At 40.9% G+C, this 17662-nt stretch overlaps 1 protein-coding gene across 3 annotated transcripts in view; it reads right to left on the bottom strand.

The window, feature by feature from the left end:
* Positions 1-9655: 9655 nt before the first annotated feature.
* fgfr3 (fibroblast growth factor receptor 3) overlaps positions 9656-17662 on the bottom strand; it is a gene marked incomplete at both ends in the record, with an annotated part of 78347 nt that continues 70340 nt past the window's right edge. For all 3 annotated transcript variants that reach the window (XM_079262427.1, XM_079262426.1, XM_079262428.1), the window contains 8 exons: positions 9656-9820; positions 10895-11000; positions 11117-11254; positions 15425-15495; positions 15718-15840; positions 17025-17215; positions 17299-17409; positions 17500-17621. In XM_079262427.1, coding sequence (XP_079118553.1) covers positions 9656-9820; positions 10895-11000; positions 11117-11254; positions 15425-15495; positions 15718-15840; positions 17025-17215; positions 17299-17409; positions 17500-17621 — 1027 coding nt within the window. The remainder of the gene's footprint in view (positions 9821-10894; positions 11001-11116; positions 11255-15424; positions 15496-15717; positions 15841-17024; positions 17216-17298; positions 17410-17499; positions 17622-17662) is intronic.

Here is a 17662-nt window from a genome sequence, read left to right on the forward strand (position 1 = left end):
ATACCAAGGTCCAGTTTCAGGATCTCAGTGTCCACACACACACACACACACACACACACACACACACACACACACACACACACACACACACACATGAATACTGACTTTTAGTCTTGGTTAAGTATCACTGTGAAAACCCACATAGATCTGCACACACACACGCACACAAACACATCAGTAGACATTAGATTTCTACCTCATTAGCACGCCGGCTATGTATCAGACTCGGAGGGCAGCCATCTCTGATTTTCCTCTAACTGTTGTTCCACCAAAATAACTTCAGACTTTCTGCGTTTTCAAAGCCAGTCTGAAATGTGCAATTATTTTCAGTTGTGGGGCGGCAGCTTGTATATCCTGGAGCGCATGAAGCTTTGTGGTTTTTGACTGAATGGGAAACAATTAAAGTCCTTTCTGGCAGCGCATGAAGCCAGACGGCCGTATGGTTCGTGAGAATCTCACAGAAAACCTCTCCAGGACCCAAAGAACCTTTTTTTATTTCCTATTTATTTCTTCATATAATTTGGAAGAAACTTTCTGCATATAGCCACACCTCCTGATCCTCCTCCTATGCTGGGACATGATTTAAAGGTCATACAGGAACCTAAAGAGCAGAGGATGGCGTGGAGATTGAGCAGAGGGAGGAAAGAGGGAATGGTGAGGCAAGAACAGGAGGAACGGGAGGAGGGGGATAGCCAGGGGGTGGATGGTGGAAAGCTGCCACCACTACAAACACCTCTGAAACAGAAACATCCATTTAGCAGCGAAAACAAGCCCCCCCTCACAAGACCTCCGTGAATGGGCCACTTCAGTCAGCCGAGGAAGTTCCAACGAGGGGCAGGATGTTCCCCTCAGGACGCACTTGAGACGGGCTGAGGGCCAACAGCCTGTTTACATAGACCCCTCTCTCTCTCTCTGTCACTGTCCAGCTCTGCCCTCATTCCCCAGCCTGGTAGCTTCACTGCCCCTTGGAAAAAAAAAAAAAAAACCAAGAAAGAAAACCGTCCTCGCCCGCCTGCTGGCTCACTCCACCCCCTCCTACCAGCCTTTTACTGAGCTGCAGCCAGCGAGGCGGCAAGGGAGGGCGTGGAACTGTACTCAGCAAACAAAGACAGAGGGGTAAAGACTTTGCCTGATTAAAGAGCAGTTGAGACGCTATAGAGGCAATTTGTTCACTGTGTGACAAAATCAACAGGAAGTGGGTGCAGAAATCACCGTGGCCTGCATTTCCTGCTCTGTCTTGAAAGAGCATACTGGAGTCATTCAGTTAAAGATCAGATTCACTGAACCCCTCTTTATCCTGCTTTTATATCACAAAGTTTTCTCATTTTCCTACTTTTTACCATGTAAAAGACAGCTTTTCCAGTGTCTGAATTAAAGGCGACATCCATCTGTAAGGAAATGAGCCAAACCCAGAATTGGTTTAAAGCAGGCGTGCTGAACTTACTAGATCTCACATGGATCAAAACAACAACATAGTCACCTAAAAATCACAAAAACTCCCAACTCCTATCCTCTCTATCTTTTTCCTTTTCTTTTACCACCAAGAAGATGTTTACGTTTACAAAAATATTACTAACAAACTAAAAATGTTTTGAAAAAAAAAGATAAATGTAGTTTCGATCATAAGAGGTATAAAAAGGTATTTCATCACTAGTATCTGGAACCATGAAATACAGCATTCCTCTTTATGATCAGGATGATGAAAGTTAGGAAAATATTTTACATGAACAAACATTTCTGTGTAGTAAACTTCATGAAAATCTATCATATCATCATACGTACTGAAGAGAAGTTTAATAAAAAATTGACAATATTATCCCTTAACATTGTGAATATATCTAAAAAGTACAACCTTTCGTGAAAAAAATGACTCTTAGTAGTACTTCTTTATTGAAATAGCTTATGTTTCCGCTGATGGGCTAGTTTTGGCCCATGGGCCATACGTTTAAAACACCTGGTTGTATAATTATATAGCATGTTAAATATTAGTTATAAAACTAATTTGTGTTTCTTAAAATTGAAGGCTACATCTAAAAGATTTTGTCTTAAAAAAAAAAACTTCGGGCCTTCAAATGGCTGAAGGGCAGCTATATTTCTTTTCTCCCCTTAACCCTGATCTGGTTCATCGAATTTCTTTACCTGCTCTGTCTACTGCAACTCTATGATGCCACGCTCTTTTCAGCACTTTTGCTGTTCAGGTAACTCAGCCGTAAAGTCTGAGCTAGAGAGATGTGCTCACATGAAGGTTAGATGTTGCTTTGCTGTGACAGTGTCGGTACTGACAATGTAGGATGGACATGGTCGGTCATCCTAACTTGGGTTAAATGAGATGGGATGGTCAGATCTGGCCCAAAAATTTGGAAGACAGCTTCTGAAACCACTGTTTTTTTTTTTTATTACTCTGTTCTAGAGACAATCTTCTTTTTATGTCCAGTCGTTTGTCTTCCGGCAGGCTAATGTGGAACCAAAGCATGGTTGATAACCATCGTTTTTAAGAACTAGAAGAAAAATCTTTAATTAAACATCAGGAGCTGTGCCTACTCAATCGGCAGGGTTGTTGCTATGGAGATCATCCTGCTTGGGGTGGTTGGCGGGGTCCTGCAGTGCAGTCCTGGCAGTATTGTGGAGCCCTGCCTACCCTGATCTGGGTGGTTCCAATAGTGACACCATCTGCAGTCCTTGATGTGGCAGCTCCTGGGAGGGACGGGTCCCCAACATGTTGTTTCTTCATCTCAGCATCAAGCCAGATGTGTATTTTCAGATGTTTATCTTCAGTTTATTTTATGTATATAGTAATGTTTCAATTAAGAAGACAGAAACTAGAAGCCAGAGTTGTTTGTGCAGCAAGAGAATGGGGGAGGTGGGGAGTGTGTATATTCGTGCTGAGCAGGTGTGATTGTGATGATGTGTATGTTATATAACTGCTGTTTTATACTTCAAACAACAAAGGTCATTTATTTACATACATATATATATGTATATATATATATATATATATATATATATATATATATATATATATACATACATATATATATATATATATATATATATATATATATATATATATATATATATATATATATATATATACATATATATATATATACATATATATACATACATATACATATATATACATACATATACATATATATACATACATATACATATATATATATATATATATATATATATATATATATATATATATATATATATATATATATATATATATATATATATATTAGCTCATAATCTGCTAAATCCTCTTGAAGGCTTTTTGCAGTCAAAGAGGTGCCACAATCCCACAAGCTGCTGTCTGACAATGTTTGTTTTGGACTCTCTCACCTGAACTAGTCCTCTGCTGCTTCTGCTGACCATCATTTCTGATCTTATTACAAACTCAGTAAACAGAAAACAACCCTACTGTATTTTGAGTGGGCATAATTATATTAAATCATTGTAATTTATGGAATACCCAACCTGCCTTAAGGTTTTCCTTTAGCATCTAGAAGCTACTACAGATGGGTCTGAGGTGTGTTTAAGGAGGGAAACATCTAAAACCTGCGAGACAGTGGTCCTCATGGACCATAGTTTGACATTAATGCTCTAAGGCAGTGTTTCTCATATCCAGTCCCCAGGCCCCCCTGCCCTGCCTGTTTTATAGGCAACCCTACTTTAACACACCTGAATGAAATGAAGGGCTCGTTAAGAGGCTGCAAAGAACTTGATGAGGAAGTTCAATAATCTGACTCAGGTGCCTTGGAGCAGGGTCATGTCTAAAACATGCAAGACAGGGAGCCTGAGGACCGGAATTGAGAAACACTGCCCTAAGGGGACTGCAATGGACTGATGGTCTGTTCAGGGTGTACACATGCCTAGTCGCCTATAGGATAAGCTCCACTTCCCCATTAACCTGAACTGGGAAGAATGGGTATGGAAAATCGATTGACAGATGGTCTAAGGGGAGCCAATGGAGCCTGGAAGTTACAGTGTGAGTCAAGGACAATTAAATGCCTGAATATTGCAACATTCAGATGACTGGGTCAAAATTAGGTGGCAACAACATAAAAGCATGGATCCACCCTACCTTGCACCAATGCTTTGGGTTATTGTTGGTGTAATGGTGAGGGGAATATCTGCAATTCTTTTTGTCATTAATGTTAGATGTCTGTATGTCAAACCTTGGACGAGCTGGCTTGAACACTGAATTTCCCCTCGTGGATGAATAAAGTATCTTTGATTTGATTTGCACACTATGGGCACCTTAGTGTAGCATGGTTTATCCACCACGTCCTACCTGAGTATTCCTGCTGACCATGTCCATCCCTTTATGAGCAGAAACAGATGGAAACTTCCAACAGGACGATGCACCACGTCACAAAGTAACGTATTTCTCCTTTTTCTGCAGGTCTTCCTGGATAAAAGCTACACTGATCTGTTTTTCCAAGCTGGGATCTGCTGAAGACTTTGTCTTCCTGTTAAAACGGAGGTTTTCCTCATCACTGTCGCCTTGTGCAGCTCAGCATGTGGAAAAGATTTAATATAATCTGTTGGTTTTCCTTAACTAGGCTATTTACTATGAACAGGCTTGAACTGATGCATCTGTACAGTTCCCTGAGAGGACATTGTTGTGAATTTCCGCCATCCAAAGATGAATTAAGTTGAATCTCCACCATGACGATGAGTTCACTGTCCTCCAACGGCCTCCACAGTCACCAGATCTCAGGCCAGCAGAGCAGCTTTGGGATGTGGTGGAATGGGAAATTCTCATCATGATGTGCAGCAACTGTGTGATGCTTCATGTCAATGTTGTTCTTTCCCATTCAGCTTGTCCCTTTGAAGAGGTCGCCACAGAGAATCATCGCTCGGGTGAATTGGCACGTTTTAAGCCGGATACTGTCAATATGGAGCAAAACCTGAGGAATGTTTCCAACACCTTGTCTAATCTATGACATCAAGGTAATGCTAAAGGAAAATAGGGATCCAATCTGCTCCTACCTTGGTGGACCTGATAAAGTGGCCTGTAATAGACCAGTTTAGCGTAATCTGTTAAACGTATGTTGGTAGTGTCCAAGTTCAGGCGCAACAATCTGGAACCAAGGAAGTGAAGTCTTTATTCTAAGGTATTTTGGTTGTAATTTATATGTGTCTCTTGTCTGTGGATCATAAAATCTGTCTCTTTTGTTTTGCCATGAGAACCGTTTGTTTGGCAAACACACTGACAGACACACTGTTGACAGCAAACGCTATTATAACATGTTTATTAAAAACCTTTTCAACAGCATCGTTTGTCAGGCACAGAGAGAGAGAGAGAGAGAGAGAGAGAGAGAAAGTGAGAGACATTGTGAAATGAGTTTTTTTGTGTGTTTTTATCCCCAGTGGGAGCTGCCTGCTCAGAGGGGTTGTTGTGGTGGAATGTTACATCATGATCAAAATAGGTACAATGCAACAAGCTATGAATTATAAATGGAAAAAAAAATCATATAATGCCAAATGGTTAGTTCCACCTTTCTATGTTAGACAAATAAATACAGACAGAAAAAAAAATAATGTGGGTAGAAAAAAAAATGAAAGGATGAGCATGATTTTGATTATTCTTTTAGAAAACAAATGGATGTGGAATGCAAAAATAAACACGACAAAAGGAAAAGAAACTGCACCAAACTCCTTTCCTCTCGACAATTCTGACCAAATTATTAAGACAGCTTCACTGTCTTAATAATTTGCTGAGCATCAGCGACATCAAAGCACAAAATACTCCAAACTAAAACCTTGTTGGGTTAAAACTGATGAATGAAAATGGGATGAATAAAGAGAGTTGTGTTAAAATGAACCATTCCAACCCAGAAACAACGATAAACAAAGGAAAGAAACAAGGAAAAATCTCGTTTTATGTCTCTGGAAGGGACCATGTGCACCCATCATGACACTCGGCTCCTCCGAGTCTCATATTCAGTCGGCTGGTGGTATGATGTCCATGTGTGACCCTTCCTGCTCACACTGGGATTTATTCACTCGAAAGCAAAGAAAACATGTTTGTTTTTAACATCTGTCTGCGTAACGTGTGCCAGCTCTTCAACCCTGATGTGTTGCATTAGAGACGATGCAAAAATAGTCCTTTCAGCATCATTGTAGCTGTTATGAAACATTGTTATGAAACTTAACCAAACTTGTGCAGAATCACGAGTTTAATCTCATTAAACAAAAACAGAAAAAAAAAAAAAAATTCTGCTTAAGTACTGAAACAGTTTGACTAAAAATAACTAAAGTAAATGACTTAATCTGAGCAAATATATGTTACATTTGCTGCTGAAAACAAACCACATGTTAAAAACATCACATTCATTTCTAAAGTGATTTAACAGACAGATGCCATGACAAGATACAGAAAGGAAGAAGGAAAACAAGGAGGGCTTACAGATGAAAGACACTATCCCAGAAGTAATAACCCTGATGAGGAGCATCAGCATCTTAATAAAATTACTTCTTCTTCTTCTGGCTCGTGAAGTAAAACACTGAAAAGCAGATAGCTATGAATAAAAATACTCTCACCATAGGGAAAGCTTTTACCCAGCATGGAAGAATAAATAAAACAAAACACCTTCTGTTTCATTAGATCCATCCATCCTTTACAGAAGTGCTTTTTAAAACAGTTTTGTTCACTCAGTAACAACAAAACAAGCGAAATAGTCGCTAGCCTGTTTCTCATAAGAACTACGTTTTTACTTTTTTCCATTTATACTTTTAAAATGTGATCAAAACGAACCAAATCTCCTTTTTGTTTACTAAATGAATCGAGGCACTTCATGGATTTGGGCCAAACCTCTACTGAAACAGAAATAATACCACTGAGTGACAATTTACTTTACAAAGGCCTTTTTTTTTTTCTGCATATGAAGTTATGAAAAAGTACATAATTTGGTGCCAGTAACAAAAAAAAACCCCCCTACCACTTGAGCTGCAGATTTAAGTACTTAAAACACTGGGATGACTTAAGTTCTGACATGGACTTGTAGCTGATTCATTTGAACTCAAACACTGGAACAAGCCATTGCACAGTAACGTTTCCATTGAGCAGCGTCTGAATTGTGTTTCTGAACCCTTCAATGCCACATAAACGTCATTTCCCTTTTGTGATTTTAGCTAAAAACACTAAACATTTCAACCCTTATGATTTCTTTTTCCATGGGGGTCAGCCAGAGAGACGGCTGCTTTATCAACAAAATACATCCAATTAGGAATCCCAGAATCCTTTCTTGTACACGTAAGCTCCGCCCACTTACATTCCACCATTTGGTTCAGAGATCTGGTGTATACGATGAAACAAACTTTAAGATTAATTTGGCACAACAAAATGAGCATCTCTCTTACTGCAGACTTCGGAGCCTCTAAAACAGAAATCCTGCATTCATATGTTCATCTTTTTTGCTGTGTGATCTGTGCGCCACACAGCATGCCTTCATTTCAGTAATAATACTAAAGAGCAGCGATAAAATCTCAAGCACCAGGGCAGATTTTTTGTAGTAGAAAAAGACCCAACAGCTAAAAGGGATCTGAGTCAAAATGTCTTTAGGACCTTTTGACTGGACCCACCTTGTGAACTTAAATAATTAACTGACCGAAGTCTTCGGCCACTTTTAAGAGGAAAAAAAAATAAAAGAATATCTCCAGAATTTTTTTCCTTTTTAAAAAAAAAAAACCCACTTTGATCTTCTGCACTCAGATAGCAGACTTTTCTTTTATTAAGTGGAATTAAGTAATTTATTCTGTATCACTGAGGAGGTACAGAAGATAGCTTGCCTCAAACTGGACTTAAATTCCCATCACACTTCCATTCATTCCTTCTAGGACAAATACAAATGGTCTTCTTCAAAACAATTCATCTCTGAGATTTAGTCTTTTTCCCTACGATGGACTGGGGGCCTGTCCGGGATCTACCCTGCCTCTCGCCCAATGACTGCTGGGATATGCTCCAGCTTCCCGCAAACTGAATCACTAAGCGGTTAAGAAAATGGACGGGATTTTTCTTTCTGCTGATTTCTGCAAAGCCTGCTGGGAATTGTAGTTTTTCTTGAATCTCTTGAATCCTTTTAGAGTTCACAGAAAAACTAAGTGATGTCTCATGATTAGTTTTTTTTCTTTCAGACGTATTTGAACCATCATGTATGGCAACAAATCAAGTTAAAAAGCACAAAAAAAAAAAAAAAAATCAGTAAAAAGACTTTTTTCTCCTTAAAAGCTGACCAAGTTCTTTGTCACGGCTGATCACTGATGTTCAATATGCAAATATAAAAGTTTTTCTCTGTGTTGTGTGTTGAACAGCTGCTTTTTCTTGCCCAGCAAGAGTTAATTGCCGCTTATATATTGCAAACATCAACTTTTCAAACCAGAGTTGGAGCTCAGCGGAAACATCCGTTTGCCTTTCGGCGGGAAGCTCATAAGTCCTCCTCTGGCAGTCGCATCTCTCTTACATAACAATAAAAAAAAAAAAATCTTCGTCTCTGTTTTACATTCTTACTTTTCTCTTTAAGTCTGTAAACAAACCAATAAAAAGATGGATAAAAACCTGGAAGAGTCTGCCATTTGTGACGATAACATCGCTGTTCTGCTGTAAAATAAGTTACGAAAATGCTGAAATAAAAATCTTTGTGTACAGTACTAAAACCTAAACTACACCTTTTAAACTTAAGAACCACATATTAGGTCTATAAATACCTTTACAAATATACACGTTAATTTTAAATCAAATAAACCTTTTCTGTATCACTTTATATGATTAAATGTTTTACACACTCATTACGGTGTCTTCCATCCTCAAATAATATCTTAAAAACGTCACTTTTTTGTCTTTTGAGCACATGGCTGTGGACAGCACTATCATACATATTTGCATTTTTATATTTACAATAAATCACTTGTTTTTTTCAATTTATATATGTAGCTATATGTATTTTTAAAAAAAAGCCCTCCGAACCACAACGCTCACATTTCTGAATGGCCCTGAAACTTGGAGGATTTTGTTCGGTGAGTATCACAGACAGGTTGCGGAGACGTCGGACATGCCGATGAGGAAATGTCCGTATGTTCGTGTGATCCACTTTTCCATTCATCCATGATTCTGGATCTGCTGGTTTCTTCTTTAATGGATTCTCTTTCAGACTGAAAACTTTGTTGGACTTTGTGCACACAGGAGGATAAAAGTCAAAGGTCCTCCCCCGCCGCACAGCTAACCGGTCACTCGTCAATGCCCTTCATTCCCTCTCCTCCTACATCCTTTTTTTATTTCAGTCTCAGGAGGTTTAATCCCAGTAGGCACGGAATGGTTTCCCCCCACAGACAGTTTGTAACAAAAGACTGGCCTGAGTACAAAAATATAATTTCATTTCTGAAAAGAAGAACAACAAACATGGTTCGACAGCAAAAAAAATAATCCTTCAATGCTGAAAGAGTCTCTTGGGGACGAGGATGAGGGGAAAAAAACTCGTTCATAGAGAATGTGGAGCACGATTTTAAGACGAGCTGAAGAGCTGTGGAAGCATTGCATGCTGAGTTTTTATTTCCATCTTTGGGAGCTGGAGTCACAGAGAGGTGATTATTTGTCACAAACTGTGAGAAGAGGGTTAACGTCCAAGCTCCTTGAGCTCAGGTTTTATGTCCTGATCCCCCCGTTGCTGGAGAGCTGTTTGGTGAGACAGGGCTCGTCAGGCAGGGGGTCGTGGGCGAACACCGAGTCGTCTCCCGATGAGCAGGTGCTGTTGGAGTCTTGACAGGTGGGTGAGTACTGCTCAAAGGGCACCGACAGGTCCAGGTACTCCTGTCAGAGGAGAGCGCAGAGGTTACACCGTCACTGTCATACGAGCTGTCTGTGATCAGAAAGGAAGTTACAAACCTCACAGTTTGCTAGTTTAGATTAACATCATACTTCCTGCTAACATTTAATGTTTTTATTACTTTATTGGATTTTAAGGGAACTTTTCTGTTTCGTTGTACTTTTAAGTAAAATCCAGACAGACGAGTCTTTAGTTTTACAAACCAGGACAAGCTGTGCTGAACTGATGACTTCTGCCAGCTTGTTCCAGAGTTTAATACACACCATGATTTTTTACCAGATGATTCTTTTCAGAACCAGCTCAGGGAGTTTTAGACCAGTTCAGGAAAGATGTGGTGAGATCATGGCTGTGGCTCGTTAGGAACTAGACTAACTCCAGACTAGCTTTGCTACAAATAACACTTCAGAACCAACACTTTTAATTTGGAATGAATCATTTTTATTTAAACTTTTCTGATTTAAAGTATTCTTTTTCAGGTTCACCTGGAGATAGTAACTCTGAATTTAGGTTTACAGTGAAAACGCGTTTATTCGGCGGGTTGGGAAGAGTTCTGATTGGACAGAGGATGGGCGCGTCCTAAGTCTGTCTGCCTGAAAGGAACAAACTCAGGAAGTTTCTACAGTGGAAATCTGGAGCATAGTAACTAATTCCGAAGAGCAGTGGGAAATAGAAAAGCTCCAAATATAAATGGTTGGATAAATACCAAACTGTGCGTCAGGTAGAACAAAACCGAGTCTGGTTGGGTTTCTCTTGCTTGAACAACACCAAGTTCAGAAACTTTGCATTTAGCTGCTGAAGTTTGTTGCTGTTTAATTCATTTCAGGTTGAAGACGATTGTAAGGAAAAGCTTTGTAGGAGGTGAGGACCTGATTTGTTAAGGACAAGACTTAAGGTTGTTTTTTCACAAATGATTTTGTTTTAAGGGGTACAGCTCTTTGTGCAACAGGCCATGTGTGTGTGTGTGTGTGTGTGATCCAGATGGAAGGTTGTGTGTTGTGATCAGTAGTTTGAGGTGGAGTTTTGTGTGATTCTAGCTGCGTGCAGTGGAGGCTACTCACGTCCGTGGAGGTCATAGATAAAACCCGGTCATGATCTTCCACCAGCTGTCTGAATGTCGGCCGCTGCGTTGGCACGGCGTGCCAGCACTCCCTCATGATCATGTACCTGAAAGCCAGAGGTCAAAGTTCATTTCACTGCATCATTTAAATGACAAATTAGTTACATGTACTCCCAGATCCTAAACATGACAATAATGTGACAAAACTAAAGTAGAAACTCACAGTTCATGTGTGCAGTTGGCAGGTTTGTCCATCCGATGTCCTTCTTTCAACAGTTTAAAAAGTTCTTCCACTGGGATTCCCGGGTACGGCGAGCCCCCCAGGGTGAATATCTCCCACAGCAAAACGCCGTAAGACCACCTGGATGAAAACACGGAGAATGAACACAGAAAAGAGGTTAAAAAGCACCAAGCCTGAAGCTTGCTCAAGTTCAGAGAGACATTTCCTCCCCAGACATCAATCCATCTACGTTTAGACGATAAATACGTCTCTAAACGGATCAGAAAAGTTTTTCTTGTTCAGAGAAACACAAATGAGATGGTTTCGTCTTTCATTGTTTAAAATCCTCATGAGAAATGTCTGAACCTGTGAACATCAGTTTAAAAGTGTAACATTGCTGAAACTGCTGAGCGTTGTTTTCAGCAAACTGAACTCAGAAGCAGTAAAGGATGTTTTTGTTGGGCATTATTTACAGCGGTGGTCGCTTCCACACAGTGTCTGCAGCAGGATAGACCAGGTTCATGCTGGCTTTCAGCTTTCCACTGACTTTTCTGCCTTTAAAGGGGAAATTAGAACATGTTTAGCCTCACCTGATGCTTTTAAAAGCACTCATGCCACTAAAAACCAATTAGAATAACTGGGAATAAATGGCTGGATCTAAAATGAGCACGAAATGAGGGAAGTCATTATTCAGTATCTATGTTTGCAGCCCAGCTGCGGTCCAGCCCAGAGTCTGTTGGAGCTCTAAAGCAAGCCATCATCTCTCTGTGGCAGCAGTTTCACTGGACTGCAGCTTTATTTCTAAATGGCTAAAAAATGAGGGAACGTAATCTAATAATGGGCGCTCTATTAACCCACTGTACCATTGTTGGGCTGTCCATCCAGTGAATCCTAATGAGGTCCCTCCTGCCTTTGTGGCGTGCGGTGAGCCTAATCTAATTATCTATGCTGTGGACCAGCAGCTGGAAAAAAGCCACTACTGGTGGAGTCCACCAACCCAGCACAGACTGGAAACCAAAACACCAACAACAGACGTTTTTAAGACAAACTTATAAACGCATATGATAAATAAATAAATTAAGTCAACCATTAGGGGTCAGAGTACTGTTTATTAATACTGTTTTAATATTATGGTTAATTTGTTTAACAATGTGTTGATATCTTTATCCTTATCCCAAATATTTTAGATCATTTTTTACAAAGACGTTAATGTATTCAATCTGCATGTCAGTGCAGCATTTCCTGGTACAGCGATTATAATAATGCTCACATCAGAGCTCTTGTAACTTTAGGTTTAGGGAATTCAGATCCACACGAATATGCCTTTTAAAAGCAACTAACAACTTTTTTTGGGTGTTATTTTTTAGGGACTGACGTGAAAGTTTGGTCCTCATGCAGCACCGGGCTCAAAGCTGCAGTCAGAGCCGGAGATGATCAGCTCAGCTGCAGGAGCAGACTGAAAGTGAAAAGCACAAAGTGGCCGATCCCGTCCAGCCTACCGTCACATTTTCATGCCTTTTGATGGAGAATGTGGACGGAAACGTGTAAAAAGTGAAAAGCTCTGCACTGCAAAAACTGAAGTCTAAGTAAGATTAAAAATCTGAAATGGAGTACACATATGCTTATTTTTCTTTTAAAGGCAAGATAATTCTTAGTTTTTATGCCAGAGAATTCCTCTTGTTTTACGAGTATTTTTACTTGTTTTAAGAAGTCTTGACAAGCCAAATTTTCTTGTTCTGTTGGCAGATAAATTATCTTATTTTAAGCAACATTTAACTCATTTTTGTATATTTTGTACTTTTTTTGTACATTTTTAAGGCTGAGTTTTTGCAGTGTGTAACATGTTGACAGCCTTTTTTCCCTCCATACAGGAATAAAAATTGATGCTGAAACTGTGAGTAAAACAGAAAAAAATAACTCTGCAACAAGATGAAATTCCCTTCGAACGACTCTGCTGGAGCTGTAGGATTATTTTTAGTTTCATATAAAGTGCTTGGCGTTGCTGACCACCAGCTACCCAGACAATCTGGTAGAGCGTCCCGTTCCAGCCAGGTGGCTGCAGATCGGGGGGGGAGGATGTCCACAGTGAAAAGTCAAACAGTGACTCAGACTTTAACACGACCTTCCTTCGTAACTGTGTGGAAAGAAACACCGCCACGCCACAATAGACCTCTTCAAATTTAACCTTTTTCATCAAACATATGCAAACTAATATTTTTCCCATTCTCCAAGGTCTAAATTAATTAAATATACCAGTTATTTTGATCTTGGACCTCGGCTATGCCTGCCTCATGAGTTATATAGTTTTATTGTTGACGTTCAAAAACAAAGCAAAATTCGGGACGTTATGTCCTTGTTTTCATTGTAGCTTCCCAGAGGTTGATGCTGCAGCACTGATAGTTGTACCAAATGAAAGCTAATGAAATGTTCTTGCATATGGTTGTAAACACATTAACACCTGTGTAAAATCTGAAATAAAGAGATAAAACATAACTAGTGATAAGACGGGATGTATGTGCATTAAAAGTAACAATTTTGAGATAGTTGTGTCATATGATGTCATCCATAGCATAAAAAATATGAATGTTTGCCATTGCTTGTGCATTACAATTAGCTCAAATTTACCCAGGTGTTAATGTGTAAACAACCACATTTTATTAGCTTTCATTTGGTACAACTGTCAGTGCTGCAGCATCAACCTCTGGGAAGCTACAATGAAAACAAGGACATCATGTCCCATATTTTGCTTTGTTTTTGAACGTCAACAATAAAACTATATGGCTCATGAGGCAGGCATAGCCGAGGTTCAAGATCAAAATAAATGGTATATTTAATTAATTTAGACCTTGGAGAATGGGTAAAATATCAGTTTGCATATGTTTGATGAAAAAGGTCAAATTTGAAGAGGTGTAACGCCACAACCTTGATGACTGAGACCAAAAGTAAAAGTTTTTGCAGTTTTTGCACGTTTCACCAATCTTAGTTAATCTTTTCTTCTTCTGGCAGCAAACGCATCAGAACTCACAGTTTAAAAGATGCTGTGATAAATCTTTCAGGTTATTATCAACGCTGCCAGGTCCTGAAACTTCCCTTTGACCCGCACCTCCTCCGTCCTTTGCTTTCAACGAGTCGGTGAATCCCTGAGACGGAGCGGTGGGATTCGCTAGCTGCTGCTTTTATAAGCCGACACCTCTGCATCAGCTCTGAATAACATCCTCCCCTTTGTGTCGCCGGAGAAGCTTACGGAGGACCTTTAAAGTCTGCATGTGCACACGAACGACGTGCCGTTTCTCCAGGAAAAACAGAATCCAGTAAAACTGCTGCCAGTTCTGCTTCTGCAGCGTAAGAGTGTGAATCTGACTGCATAAACTGGGATTTCAGCTGTGATGGTTTGTAACTTTCGCAGATTTGTGTTATTTATGGTTTGATTGAAGGTTTGTGACAGATTTACTTGAATGCCTTTGAACTGTTTCCCTATAGCAGTGCATGAAAAGCAATCACGGGTCAAAAGTCAAAGCCCCCCCAGGGTGTGTGAGAGTAAACTGGCTTCAGAGTGACTACTGTATAAACGGAGGAGGAGGAGGAGGAGGAGGAGGAGGAGGAGGAGGAGGAGGAGGAGGAGGAGGAGGATTGACTCTGTAATCCAGTCCTGCTGAAATAACAGAGCAGGCTGATTCTCCCCTCGGCTCATTCCCAGTCTGGTGTAATCACACGGCCGTGCGGTGTTGACAGGGGCCCTTGTTATGCTTGGACGGCTGCGCGGGGGACACGGCGTCTGGCTGAAGCTGTTTGAGGGGGGAAAAGTGGGTTTATGAGGATTGCAGCTACTGCAAGACAGATTGATATGGTGACATTTCTCGCCTGAAGTTGTCCGCTCAACACGGAAGCAACCAGAGGCGGTAAAAGGTGCGTCTGTCTCCGCCGCCCTGACGCCTTTGAACTGTTCTGGAAAAACACCCCGAGGTGGAACGCCGTGCGATGAATCCGCTGACCCTCTTATCTCCTGTTTTGGGGCCGGTTGGATTTGCGCTGATAAAACAGCAGTAAGACGTCGAGGCTCCGACGCGTTTCTGTCTCCCTCTGATGTCGTGTTGGGAGATTTAAGAACAAACGCAGGCAGGAATGCTGATCCCCTCCATTCACAAGGAGCTCGGGACTTTCTGGCAAGGGAACACTGCAATTCCAGATTCACACAAACAAACTCAGGGCTTGATGCTAACGCGCTCAGTCACGATATTTCAACACCGGCATTCCTGCCGCGTACAGATGAGCGGGCATCTGGCGTGTGACGGTGGCTTTGTGCAAACTCACACGTCGCTCTGGTGCGTGTAGACCCGGTCGAACAGAGCCTCTGGAGCCATCCATTTCACGGGCAGCCGACCCTGGAACAAAAGCAGAACAAAAGCACTTGGGTTAGCAGAATCTTTCTGTACAAAACGTTGCTCCAAACAGACGGCGGTCAGCGAGTTTTAGCAGGAATATCAGCCGCGCGCGTCTACTCTCACGCCGCGTCACGCTGCAGGTTTAATGCAGGGCTGAGTTTAGCCAACACCGTCCCGTCACGCCAGCTTAAAGGAATATTTTCCAGATGGAATCAGACTTACATTCGTGGTCTTTTTGTAGTAGTCTATATTGTGCACATCTCTGGCCAGACCGAAGTCGGCGATTTTCATCACGTTGTCTTCTGTCACCAGGACGTTTCTGGCTGCCAGGTCTCTGTGGATACACTGTGGGCAGAAATTAAACAGAGTATTACACCTACAAACACTCACAAATATGTAAATGCTAAAGTTCAACTTTAAACCAGCAGTTTTTACTTAATTATTTACTATCTGAGCCTGACTTAGTGCTTTGTTTGGGCTGAAATCACGTCTGCTGTAAACTGGGTTATGGTAGAGCTTGTGAGGGTCAAATGTGGCACACAAGGCGTAAAGAATATGCTTTTCTTTTCACTGGGACATGTTGAGATAAAATAAATAAATAAATAAAAACAATGTTGTTATCTAAGTTTATATTCCCTAAAACAACAACAACAACTTCTTCTTATCTGCCCTGACAACAGAAGCATAACTACAAAATAGTTAACCTCGCCTGATTTACACCCAACTTGCATGTTTTAGTGCCTATCAGCTCTTTTCCAGTATCATCACATTCCTGTTTTTTATTCTTTCCAGTCAAAACAATCATCCATCACTTGAACCTCTGGAAAGAAAGACCTCTTGGAAAGATCAAAACTAATTAATGAAAATATGTTTAGATTTTCAAGAGGAAACCCAGATTCTATGGCATTTCTCTTCCCATCTAATTACTTTGCTTAATGATTTATTGTTTTCATTTTCTGTGGATGAAGACGAGTGCAGTTCAAACTGTGACAGAGAAGAGGAAACGAAAGGAATCAGCGATGCTGGTATTAGATGCATGCTGGTACACGTTTAAGAAATGGGTTATTATTTTTATTATGCAATGGAAGAAAATGTGGCAGCACAAAGTGACTTTAAAGGAAGGCAGGTTAGAGATAAGCCACAGACCAGTGGAAGATACTGGTTTACTCCTGTAAATCAGCTCACTGATGGGGTGAAACTAACCAAACTGGCGACACTGCTTGTAGACAGACCGCTAATGCTAACTTGGATATAAATACTATGCTACAAAAAGGGAATGATTTCTAATTTAACAAAGGAAAAAGGTTTAAATACAGAGAGTAAAAGTGCTGCAACAGCAGAGGAAGCATGCGAACCTGCAGCAATTGGAAACGAAGGACTACCAGGCAAACTGAGTGGTACCATGAAGAAAAGAAGAATTGTAGCAGCGATGCACGGTGAAAAACAAATATTTTGGTTGGAGTTTTGTCTTGTGGTTAAAGGATCAGGTTGCAAAACACAATGACCATGCCAGGAATTTAATGGCTGACCTTCTGCGAGGCGAGATACTCCATGCCTCGGGCCACCTGATAGGCACAGGACACCAGGTCTTTGAATGTGAGCTGCTCATCTGGGATTTTGCATGTATCAAAGGAGTAGTCCATGCCCGGTGGCCTCCGCGCCCGCAGGTACTCCCTCAGGTTGCCTTTGGAGGCATATTCCACCAAGACGTACAGAGGACCTGCGAATGAGACAAAGAGCAGCGTTACTTAGAGACATACAGTATTAATTCTCTCTGTATTGAGAGTTTCGCTGCAGCCTCACCGTCCTGCGTGCAAGCTCCCAGCAGGTTGATGATGTTTTTGTGCTTGCCGATCATCTTCATCATCTCCATCTCTGACACCAGGTCTGACAAATCTTTATCTGTTGCATCGTCTAAACAGGAGAGTAGAGCTCGATCGGTTCGTTTTTCATGAGAAAAAGTCTGGCGACATGTTAGCATGGTAGCGCTAACAGCGTTCTCACCTTTCAGCATCTTCACAGCAACAGTTAACGGCTTGTTGGGCTTCTCTTTGTCGATGCCCACCGCCTCTGCCATGACCACCTGGCCGAAGCAGCCTTCTCCCAGAGGCTTTCCCAGAGTTAGCCTGAAACAGCAGCAGAAGCTTTCTCCTTGCAAATGTTTTGA

The sequence above is a fragment of the Telmatherina bonti genome (genome assembly GCF_933228915.1).
Source record: "Telmatherina bonti genome assembly, chromosome: 22".
Lineage (NCBI taxonomy): Eukaryota > Metazoa > Chordata > Actinopteri > Atheriniformes > Telmatherinidae > Telmatherina > Telmatherina bonti.